A 12,251-nucleotide genomic window follows, 5' to 3' on the forward strand; every position below is an offset into this window, starting at 1 on the left:
CCCGCGCCGCGGCGGGCATGATAGCAAGCTCCCGGAGATCCCACGCTGCTGTTTTACTTGTGTGTAGGCGCCGTGGTGCGTGAGACGAACAGGACGGCGCCGGCCCAACAGTCTCCGGCCCGAGCGATGGCGCTGTTCCGGGGAATGTGGGGCGTGCTAAGAGCACTGGGGTGCGCGGGGGTCGAGATGTGCGCGGGCTGCGGGGGCAGGATACCCTCGCATATCAGGTAGGCCGCAGGCGAGGGACGCTGGTCGTCCGTCATCCGTCTGTTCTCGTTCCACCCGAGTCCTCCGAGCCGCCTGGGGTCTCGTGCCTTTTGGTACCCGACCCCACTTCCTGTCTCCTTCTACCATTCGGCGCCTAGGGCTCTCTCCTTCCTTCTGCCTTGGAGGCGGGGCCTGGAGTTGTGGCGCGCCGAACGCTCGCCCCTACTCTGTCCTGGCTGTCAGGACTTTGTGCCGTAGCCCTGCAGTCTCCTCTTTGGTTTGACTGGGTCATCCAGGATGCCAGGACTTGCTTCAACCTTGCAGACCCCTCTTTGCTTTAGCTAGGTCACCCAAGCCTGCCCTGTTTGCAGGCTTCACCCCTGCAGCCTTTTATTTATTTATTTATTTATTTTGGTTAAGGTCAGGGTGTTAAAAGTAAGTCGGTTGTGGAGCACTTTCTAGTGTGCTTATACAACTGAAACCCTTCCATTTATTTGAATTCTTAGCACAGCAGAGGGAAGGGAAACATAATCAAAAGTTACTAGTTTTTTTTTTGTTGTTGTTGTTGATTGGTTGACTTTTTTTGTTGTTGTTTGCTTTAAAAGACTGAGTTTCTCTTCGTAGCCCTGGCTGTCCTGGAACTCGGTTAGTAGACTAGGCTGGCCTTGAATTAACACATCCACTTGCTCTGCCTCCCGAGTGCTGGGATTAAAAGCAACTGCTGGGCTAGTTATTAGTATTTTAGGTGAAAGTGTTGGATATATAGCACCTTGGCTGACTTTGTACTTAGAATCTGAGGTCTATGTTATGAATGTTACATATCTGACATTCGGTTCTTTTTACTTGTGCGCAGCCTTGTCTGTATCCCGAAGTGTTTTTCCACCTTGGATAATTATCCAAAGAAACCTATGAGTTCATACCTTCGATTTTCTACAGAACAGCTACCCAAATTTAAGGCTAAACACCCAGGTAAGGAGTTTGGGGATATATATATATATCTGCAGTCTTGATTTACACTGGCAGGGTATCTAGCAACACTCTTTTTTTATTTTTTTGGTAGTCTGTTTAACATTTTTTAACTAATAGAAGTTACTTAAATATTAATGCAAACAATAGTTTTAAAATAACATGTAGAAGGCTGGAGAGATGGCTCAGCGGTTAAGAGCACTGACTGTTCCTCTAGAGGTCCTGAGTTCAATTCCCAGCACCCACATGGTGGCTCACAACCATTTGTAATGAGATCCTATGCCCTCTCCTGGTGTGTCTGAAGACAGCTACTGTGTACTCATATACATAAACTGAATAAATCTTAAAAGAAAAAATAACATGTTGAGTGAGGAATACTATAGAGAAAAAAGATTAAGTTGAGGCCTAGTTGTCCAGGGGCATAGGACATTGTTTGTAATGTCTAAGGTGCAATAAAATAACTTACCGAGAAGTATTCTATACAATATAATAATGGTCTGTATTAATCATTAACTTCACTGGAAATTATCTAAGCTCCTGAAGCGGTTGGGGGGGGGGGGAGATTTGCAAGTAGAAAAGTTTTCCAGGAAGTCTTAAGAAAGGGTTGTAGAGCCTTCATTTGAATATATAGTATAAAGGCAGTGGCTGAATTAATAAGTTAGTCCTTATGCATTCCAAAGCTCTTTTACTTACAGTACCTCACAGATGCTAGTGAAAATCAAACTGAAGTTCTCATCTTGTAGATGGGAGATTGAGAGATGCTTATACAGGCACCCCGTCTTCTAAAATGTAAGACTTGGTACCAACACGTGGTTGATAAAGCAGTTGTATCCCCAGTTAAGAATGAGGAAGAAATGGAGATGAATGGATTAATTTTACAACACTGTTATATCCAAAGGGTATTTCTGTAACTGAAGTGCAAGATGCTATTGTTTGAGCAGCACTAGTTGGTGGTTTGAGTTTTACGAACAATAAATCTTGAAAGACGTGACAGAATATTTTAATTGAAATGAAGACATCATGAACTTGGAGCAGATGGTTACCCAAAGTGCTTATTTTACTGTAGCAGTGGGTTTCCAAGGACTGCTTTTGGTAATCCAGAACATACTTCCTAAAGCTAAATAACAGTTTTCTAGTGTTTCTTGATAAAATTATATTTGTATTGTGTAGCAACACATGTAATTAGCCTTTTAGAGCCACTGGGCTATTTTCAAAAGGTTGTAGAAGTTAACCCCTAAGAAATAAAATTTTTATTCCATTCTAATTTGTAGATGCAAAACTTTCAGAACTGGTTAGAAAAATTGCAGCCCTGTGGAGGGAGCTACCAGAAGCAGAAAAAAAGGTAAGCGTTCATGTTTTCGGCTTGCTGACAATTCTGTAGATAGGGCACGTGTTTGTTCAGTGACTAGGTAGCTCAACACTTTCTTCTTTTGGACAGACAGGGTTTTTGCTTGTGCTCATAAGCTTGCCAACTGAGTAGACTGATTGGCCAGCTAGCTCCAGGGACCCACCTGTCTCTGCCCCTCCCCACACCCATTATGAGGGTCATAAACACTGGCTGTTGCAAGCACTTGACTCACTGAGCCTCCTCAGGTACCACCTCCTCTCTTAGCAGTCCTGCCCACACAGCTAGTCTCTCCCTTTCATTTTATAAGCGATGCTGATATGAACGGGCTGAGTGCAGGTGAGTGCTTGACTACAGTCAGGAAGGAAGGCCAGTTGCTGTCCTCGCACCTTGATTATTAGCAAGCTTGTGAAAAATACATCTGAGAGCACAGCTTCACCTGGCTGGTCATCTCCCTTTATCTGAATCTAGTTGTCTTTCCCTGACAGATGTGATGGGTTGAGCTTGCCAGCAGTACCAGTTCATTGATTTTCATTTGAGGTTTTCATTCATAGGTTTATGAAGCGGATTTTAAAGCTGAATGGAAAGCATACAAAGAAGCTGTGAGCAAGTATAAAGAACAGCTAACTCCAAGTCAACTGATGGGTTTCGAGAGGGAAGCCCGGCAGAAACGTTTAAAAAAGAAAGCACTAGTGAAAAGGAGAGTGAGTATCATTGAAATACTGTTTCATTGAAATCCTGTTCCCTGTGAGGAAGAATCAACATGACCAAGAGTCTGGGTAGTCTCCCCTGTGTCAGTGACAGTAGAGGTGATGTAGCAGGGTGCTGCTGGGCACTCGGTTAGGCAAGACCTCCTAGAGGAACTGTCAGGTTTGAGTTGTCTGGAGGAACAGGATTTTAAAGGTGCTAATTCCTTCATTAGTACAGCAGAGGAAAAATGCCACTTCTACATGGAAGGAGTTTCCTTGAGGTAGGAATCTGTTTTCTTCCAAAGAAATAACTGTTAAACGTCTGTGTTGTTACCCTTTTTTTTTTGTTTTTCAACTTGTGTTAATTTTATGTCTAGGCCACTGTTTGATTCCAGTCAGGCTGACATGTTTCTTTATTTAGGGATTCTCTTAAGTTTCTATATCAAATCCATGCAGACCAGACCTTAGACATTTAATGCCCCTGCTCTCCTAATACTTCCTAAATCCCCTCCCATTTATTTTCTAAATGTGTGTGTGTGCGCACGTGTGCGCGCGCGTAATGGGGGCAGGGGTACGAGTGTGGAGGTCAGAGGGTAATTTGTGGAGTTCCTTCTGTCCTTTGACCCTTACCGGGGTTATGCAATAGACACCTTTTTCTGCTGTGCCATCTCACCTAAGTACTTTCTCAGTTCATACACTGCTACTCTTCCGAGTACAGAAAGTAAGATAGGAAAGTGCAGTGCAGTATGTATCACAGTAAATATGGAACCCACCGTAAGAGATGCTGTTTGCCCGTCCCATAGTTCCCCTTCTTGGTAGCTGACAAGAATTGAATACATCTTTTGAATTTTAAATGTTTGAGCCATGCAAGAAAGGAATGACATAAGGTTACTAAACAAACACTCCTATACTTATCAGGTTCAGTGTAAGCATGTGTAGGCTACACTATATGATGATGCCCTGCAAGGGTGAAGTGGCTTTAAAAAAGATTTTAAGAAGGTTTGATATGTAAATGCTGATTTAGTTCATGAAAGCTATAAACATAAAATGTCAAGGAGAAGCCTTTATGTATGGATAAATGCCTCATTGTATTAGTTTTTTTAAGATGTTATGCTTGAAAAATTTTGACTTCCAAGGTGTAACAAACATACTTCCTATACAAACCCACAGTGCTGTGCTGGGTGTGGTGGTACGGGCTGTGTGCCTGCACTGGGAAGTGGAGGAAAGGCTGGCTACAAGGTAGCAGAAAACAAAACAGAATCTAGTATTCACTTGCTCTGTCAGGCAGTTTCTTTAGATAGTATTAGGCTTCCTGGTGACTGTATCTGACAACTTTCATTTTTCTTAGGAATTAGTTTTGCTTGGAAAACCAAAAAGACCTCGGTCAGCATATAACATTTACGTATCTGAAAGCTTCCAGGAGGCTAAGGATGACTCAGCTCAGGTAAGCAGAGCTACAGATGGCTCTCAGGTTTGTGTGTATTTTAGTTTAAAGTCATGTAGGAAGTTGTAGATCTGTCTCATGATGGTGGAAAATAGCAAAAATAGAAAGTATTGTGTCTCTTTCCTTGGAGCTGGGTGTAAGGTTGACTAGCAGTAGGAGGTTGGTGTGCTGATGATTCTCAGCCCTGGAAAAGAAGTTCTGTTGTTATCACATGCAGCTAGGTGTGTGCCTGCCATACTTTGCCATACACACTTTGTGGGTACACACTGGGACAACTTTCAAAATCTTTCTAATTAAGTCACCCTTATGTTTTCATGGTTCATACAGACACACAACTTACTCTTTACTCTTATGAGAGGTAACATCTTTTACATTGTGAGATGTTGAGTCTTCTAGAAGCTCTACTCCATCCTCTTTTAAGTGTCAGCATCCCTGGAAAGGAAGAATGAGCTTCAGGGTTTCTTGTTTGGTTCTGGGATTGGGCGACTTAGCTCTTCTTCATGCCTTATTCTGTAACAAGACTGGTTATACCTGTGCCATGGGACTGTGCTGTGCATGTGGATGTGGTCACAACAATGTGGGGACACAAAGTGTGTCCCTCTCCCCTCAAGAGCCACAGTGGCAGCTGTGTTTCCCTTGTATAAAAAGTGCTGTCTTAAAGAAGTGCGGGTGTCCAGATCACTCAGGCACTGACTGTGCTGGCTGGGCAGGCATGGAGTTCCTAGGTCTGTCATCCGTTCCCCAGTCCTGTTACCATGCACTTACTTGTAGCATATGTTTAAAGGATGTGTGTAAGGCATGGTCTTCTCGGGCTTGTACTGGATACTTAATTGCTTTTCTTTGGGATTTTAAAATTTTATTCATTTTATCAACAGTGTATTTTTTAGTGTTGAAAACTATTTTTCCAGAATAAGATTAACTTATAAAAAAATTAGTATTCACTTCTAAAGTATTTTTCTTTAACAGAAACAGCTTTATAGACTAAAAGTTTTTCAAAAAGTTAGAATCTAGTATAAGTCAAGAAAATTGATTCTTCAGGCCATTTTCCAGGACCCTGTATTGTTGGTTTATTTTCACTTTGCAAAATGGATAGAATTTATTAGTAAATCTTTAGTCCTTCTTGTATAATTTCAAACTCTAGCATCATCTAGAATCATACTGTTAGTTCTCAAATCCTATAAAATAAATGTATATCACTCTCCAGTGTGAATTCTTTTGTTTTTTGTTTTTTTTTTTTTAAGCCGTCTGTCTCCCCCCACCCCTTATATGCAGAGTTCTGCCTGCATGCCAGAAGAAAGCACCAGGTTTTATTATAGATGGTTATAAGCTACCATGTGGTTGTGGTTGCTGGGAATTGAACTCAGGACCTCTGGAAGAGCAGCCAGTGCTCTTAACCGCTGAGCCATCTCTCCAGCCCCCATTGTGAATTCGTGTCCCTAGGAGTACACTTGTCCATAAGCATTAGTGACGAGTGCAAAGGATTGTGGTGGTGGTGGCAGCTGTCGCTATGCCAGAAGTCCTCCTTTGAACATTTTACTTTTTGTGACTCAGGGTTGCTGAAGTGGAGCCTTGCTTTTTAATCATTAGAATTTCCTCAGTCACTGATTTACTTTGGGTTTAGGTAGGTTTATGTTTTTGTTTTAAAAAGTGCTATAGGAAAGCTCTGTACTGGTGAGAACTTTAAATACAGTGCTTCTAGCATGCAGGCAGTCCCCTAGAATTACCTAGCAGCCTGAATGGACCCTGTCCTTAGTAATGGAAATATAACTTGATTATAGTTTTTTATTCTTTTATAAATACTGGCTGAATTAAGTGGGGGACTCATGTTTGTGATCCCAGTCCTTGAGAGCCCAAGGCAGGAGAAATCACGTTTTCAAGGCTAGCTTATATCACAGGGAGAATGCCAGGCTAGCAAGAGCCACATAAGAACTGCAAACACCCTGCCCAGCCTTCTAATGCCCATACACATAGACTCACACACACACATACACATGTGTACTTATGCACATGTACACTTGCACACATGTACACACAGGCCTATGATGTACTCATAGATACATGCACATAGACACAGGACATATGTATGTATCCACAGACATGAGGTGTTTGTCAGCAGTTGAATACCCCCACATGTTTATAAAAGAAGCATTACTCAAATTACCCAGTTTCATTTATGATCCTTTTTGAATCTCAGTGTTAGTCACTCAGTATAAAGAACATGTGGGAGTTACATTTCAGGTTTTACGTGTCTTAAAAACTGCCCCCCCCCCCCCGGGTTTTAAGATTAGACATATTAGACATAGAGTTCTGGTTTGGAAGTAATGCTTCTTAAGCATCTCAAAGTTACTACTGCTGTTTTGACCTCTGTGATTTCTCTGTGAGAAATACAGCCAGCACTTGGATAGTTAAGGCTAGAGGGTCGTAAACATAAAGCCATCCAGTGCTGTCCCCAAAACCACAGATTAAGAAAATAAAATCTGGGCTGATCAAAGGCATATGCAGCCAAGCCTGTCCTGAGTTTGATCCCCTGGAACTGCATGGTGGGAGGAGAAAACTGCAAGTTGTCCTGACCTTCACATGTATGCATGTATGTGCACACACAGGAAAATGTAATATTAGAAATGTTCAGATGACAAACCAGTTTGGGTTCATTTGCATGTTGCTTTCTGTTGAGACTTTCTAAGTTTGTCCTTCTCAAATCCTTGTTTGTTCTTGAACTGCCTTCCTGTAGCTCTGATCCCCAAGTCCAAGATACTCTGTGTTTTCACAGATCCCTTACCTTTTTGCAAGGTGCCCTTAATTGTGCCTGCTCTTCTCTGAGACTGTTTTGATTCTTGAAAATGTGAATGTCCTGGAATCTGCCAGAGTGAGCGTTTAAACTTTTTTTCACCTTCTCTGTGACACCTGCCTGGTGCTGTTCACTGTTCACACCTTGTGTTGGTGCTGCCCCCTTCTATTGGGTTTGTCCACGCGTGTTTATAGCTTAAACTGGAGTTTGGGGGAGTGTGCAAAACTAAACAAGTTGTCCCCTATTACTTTATGTAGACAAGGCCCAAGGGATGGAAAGTGGCCTCTTTCCCATGACACCACTTAGGTCAGCTGGCAGACTAGGTAGAATTAAGGGCTATTTGCTCTGTTCCTGTGATGGCACCTAAACACCTAGGCACAGAGTTCAGAATGACACACAGCTATAGGGAAGGAAAAACAACCTTGAAGTTAGTTCATGACGGAGTTAAATACAAGCATTTTTAATCAAAAGATACTCCTTCTCATTTTGTAAATGTAACAGTTGAGTAGAAACACGTTGTCAGTTGCTGTTGCTTGTGAATGGCAGCTGAATGTCTGGTGGGATAAATGAGGAATGTTCTCCTTTGCTGTCTTAGTTGTACATCTTAACTATCTTGTCTTACAGGGAAAATTGAAGGCTGTAAATGAGGCTTGGAAAAATCTATCTCATGAAGAAAAGCAGGTAGGTATTAGTTTCTGATTTTACATGTCCGTTTAGAGTGCCTTGGATGTGTTAGGACAAGGCTTGGCTCATAGCGTCAGTCCAGCAGCAGTGATTCAGGACTGCCTTCATTGTTAGCGCCAGCATAGCCTTTCACTCAGTAGTGTTTGTCAGTAAATAAACTGGCATTTAGTACATGGCTAGTCCCACCTGTCCTTTGCTCCTCTCCCAAGTCCTGAAACTGACAACCCACCAATCCTTGGAGAACACTTTCTCTCAACCTTTTCTCATTTAACGTTTTATATAAAAATTATTTCTGTATTCCCCCTTGGTGCATGGAGAATAGTGCTAATCATTTCCATGTAGTTGGAACCATTCCAGAGAATAATTGCTATTTTCTAAGTAAAACCTTGTCACGTTCCTTCTCAGGCGTATATTCAGCTTGCTAAAGATGATAGAATTCGTTACGACAATGAGATGAAGTCTTGGGAAGAGCAAATGGCTGAAGTTGGACGAAGTGATCTCATCCGTCGCAGTGTGAAACGATTAGGAGACATCTCTGAGAATTAAGATAGAGGACGGAGTTGTCCTTGGAGTTAGGCACAAGAAACCAGTTAGGTCTCAAAGCCTTAAATTGTCACACTAGCAAGGATAAAGGTGGTTAACCTTTGACATTCAGTTCGTTTTTCTGTAGCCCATGGACTTCTGCCATTTCTGCCCGTTGAATGCATTTCTGTTAATGTTTTGAGCCTTGACAGTAGAAGATCGTGCTGAGTTCTGCCTTTTGCTTAAGAACTGGACTGGAGACTGTCCATGCATCCACATGCAGTGGTGAGTCATTCTGTTCGAGGGAGTAGATAGACTGTGACGGGACTTTCATACTGGTGACAGGTGCGTGTGGTTTTGTGAAGTTTTTACACTGATGACCATTACATATGGGTGTGTCCCCTTGTGTCCCAGGCCCACAGCTGCTCTCACGGCTGTGGCAGAGCTTTGAATAATTGCATTTTCAAAGAAGCTTCCAGGCTTTACTAGATGAAGTGATTCCGAGACATAGATCATGTGCAGAGCTGATGTTTGTACATAAGAAGTGATTGCTGATGTCCTGATAGCGTTTTATAGTAGGAATGGGGAGAGTCACAAAGCTTTCTCAAATTAAGAAATTATGTACCAAGTCTATGCATATGTTTTTATTGCATAGAATAAAAACTCTAATTTTTCAAACATGTTTCTGAATTACGTATTTTAAGATGAACCATTTGGGAAAAGTTTTTTCTTTTTAAATTTAGGTAGGGACTTGATTTTTATGAATTACTTTTCATTTGAGAGTATTCATAGAGCTTGTGTGGTATACATTTTTAAATGAGAAAATGTGAAAATCGAGTGTCCAGAGTCAGAAATCTGAGATTATCCATGACAGCTAAAGGCCTGTGTAGGAGAAAGCCAACTGTGTTGCACTGGCCAAGTCCAGCCCACTGGCTAACTGCTTTTCAGGGCTTATTCATCAAGAAATGTAATGATGTTCTAAATTGGTTTTTTAAAGGGAAAGTATCAATGTGAAAATTATTATGACCTTTAGTGTTTCTGAATAGAATTTCTTGGAACACAACCACATGCTTTCTTGGGTTTGTTGTGTGTGGGTGCTCTGTGCTCCAGAGACGACACTGGGAAGCCACAGCGGACAGGGATGGCCCTTTGTAGACAGTTTGCCACCATGGTTTGTAGCATGGGTGTTTCATGGCTGCTGGGCATACAAGGCTGTTTTCCTCAGATGTCCTTAATGTTTTTGTGATGCTGTCACCATATCTTGGGGTCATCGCTGGCTCCCTATATGCCTAACTATTCTCGGTGTTAGCAAAGAAAATATTCTTTAGCCTGGAGTACTGGTATAGCACAGTACAGAAGGCCGCTGTATGGAGTGAAGCCCTCCTAATCTTTACTGTTGCACAGGAGAAAGTGTCTTCCCCACTTTGAGATGGCACATCCCACAAGCCCTTGCCAAGCCAGAGCCAACACTCTTTAGTATCTGTCTTGTAGAGAACACGGGACTTCAGCCACCGCACCACTGAGCGGATCTCAGAGACACAGGGCAACACAGAGTTCATCCCCATATATGTTAGGTATTGAGGAGGTTTAGAGATTGTTCATTAGGATAAGAAGTTTGCAGTCACTGAACTTGACCAGGTAGGAACAGAAGAACACATGGAGGAGAGATGTAAGAGTTATATGTGTAAAACGGTATTTGAGCTGGGTAGAAAACTCGCCTAGAATGTTCAAGGCCTTGGATCCAAATCCCAGAACTGCAACTCTCCCCACGAGATAATCAGAATTTTGAAGATAAATTTTTAAGAAACGGTAATTTTTCCCATGGATTGGAATTCAGGCCTGTAGCAGGCATAGTGTGACGATGGTGGACGGAGGCCAGCATGAGCTGGTCTTAGTCTTTCCGAAGTGCAATTGCAGGAGAGACGTGAGCTCTGCTCTCCCATGGTCTCTGGAAAGGAACTCCATGCTGTCCTTAGAACGGAGAAAATGGAGACTCAGAGCATTGACCATGTGCTTCAGAGCTTCTCAGGAGCAGCAAGCACTACAGAGATACAGTGATACGGAGATGCCCAGAACTCTAAGCTCATAACCACTTAGCCCCACTCATAGCTTCCCAGGCACAGTGGAGAGTGCTCAAGACCTCGAAGCTCAGTCTAGGAAGGGAACAGGACATGTAGAGAGGCCCTGATCAAAGCCACTTCATGGTACTTGCTTGAGTTTGGTTTTCCTTGTTTGTAAAAGAAGCTTACTGTTCACACTGTAATCTGCTTTCCATGTCTTTTTTTTCCCCTAAAGACAGTCTTTCTTTCAGCACAAAGCAGTTGCCAGAGGAGCTGGGAAGGTGTTGGGAGGAGCTGAAGGCATGCAGTGGTGCTGCATTAGGTCTTTGATACTTCCTGAGAGGCTGACAAGGGCTTGGTGCTGCTTCTCCTTTCTTACTGACTGCAAACCGGCTGTCCTTTTTTCCAACTCCATTTTCAGCAGTGCTCTTAAAAATAACAAACCCTGTTTTGTCCAAGTATGTGTTTCTGAATCTAAAAGCTGGTGTTAGCATACTTTAAATGGACATAAGATAGCTAGAAAGTCTTCCCGGGTTCGCCTACACTCACTATACCACCAGGGGGCGCCGACACCACAGCTTTAATGCAGACAGAGCCATAGTGCCCATCAATTCTGAGGCCATATTATTGTAAGGATTTTCTTCCTCTGACAAGAACCCTTCTCCCAGGGTTGGTTTGTTTTTTCTTTCAAACCAGGGTTTCTCTGTATTGTCCTGGCTATCCTGTAACTCACATTGTAGGTCAGGCTTTCTTCAGACTCAGACGTGCCTGAGAAAGTGCTGAGATTAAGAGTGTGCCTCACCACCACCGTCAGGCTTCCTCCTTCCTCTTCCACATTTGCCACCAGCCTGTCACTGACAAGTTTGCAAATGCTAGAACAGTGTATGTTTTTGGAGTGTAAAGCATAACATATTTCTTTTTTTATAACTGAGTTTAAAAGATAAAATGAATGAGTGTATTTACTCTGAATTTGTAAAACTTCCTAAGCAAAAAGTAAAATTATGCACAACTGGTACCATCAATGCTTTATCATTCACAAATCAAATATTTTTGCTTTTTAACCACCGATTATATTTATTGTAAAATATATTGAACATAAAACCATTCTTTTGCATAGTTAGAAATGCTGACCAAGAAACTACATGTTTAAATTAAATGCTAAGCAAGGATTTGAAATGTGTTTTTTTAAAAAAAGAAACACCCTATCATTTAAATCAGACTCATTAGAAAGTAATTTATAATGGTTTCTGATATAAACGTGAAGTCCAAGAAGATCAAATGGTAAAACATGTATTCACACATTCCTTCTAGGTAGTAAATGGTAGAAGTTGGGGAATCTCCAGCATTCAGAATGGTCCTAATCTTAACCCTTAAGCACTGGCACGGCAAGGAAAGCCTTTGTGTCAGGTTATAGGAAGTGGAAACGGCTGGAAATACGTGAGATGATCTTCAGGTGTGGGTGTGGGTGTGTGTGGTGTGTGTGTGTGTGTGTGTGTGTGTGTGTGCGCGTGTGAATACGTGAGGTGATCTTCAGGTGTGGGTGTGT

The 12,251-nt window shown here is 42.2% G+C and overlaps 1 protein-coding gene across 1 annotated transcript; it reads left to right on the forward strand.

The window, feature by feature from the left end:
• On the forward strand, nucleotides 1–10,908 carry Tfam (transcription factor A, mitochondrial). The gene is made up of 7 exons (XM_028780252.1): nucleotides 1–227; nucleotides 1,061–1,176; nucleotides 2,445–2,515; nucleotides 3,073–3,222; nucleotides 4,556–4,651; nucleotides 8,064–8,120; nucleotides 8,529–10,908. Exons 1-7 carry the CDS (start codon nucleotides 127–129, stop codon nucleotides 8,667–8,669), a joined length of 732 nt encoding a protein of 243 aa, XP_028636085.1. The 5' UTR covers nucleotides 1–126; the 3' UTR covers nucleotides 8,670–10,908.
• Nucleotides 10,909–12,251: the final 1,343 nt, after the last annotated feature.

Source organism: Grammomys surdaster, unplaced genomic scaffold, assembly GCF_004785775.1.
Source record: "Grammomys surdaster isolate TR1022 unplaced genomic scaffold, NIH_TR_1.0 367, whole genome shotgun sequence".
In the NCBI taxonomy this organism is placed as follows: Eukaryota; Metazoa; Chordata; class Mammalia; order Rodentia; family Muridae; genus Grammomys; species Grammomys surdaster.

Bases quoted from the DNA above. Each gene is read 5' to 3' on its own strand.
- Tfam (XM_028780252.1), top strand. From the start codon at position 127: ATGGCGCTGTTCCGGGGAATGTGGGGCGTGCTAAGAGCACTGGGGTGC. The intron at 228-1,060 runs GTAGGCCGCAGG...ACTTGTGCGCAG, and splicing joins AGGATACCCTCGCATATCAG to CCTTGTCTGTATCCCGAAGT. The intron at 2,516-3,072 runs GTAAGCGTTCAT...TTTCATTCATAG, and splicing joins TACCAGAAGCAGAAAAAAAG to GTTTATGAAGCGGATTTTAA.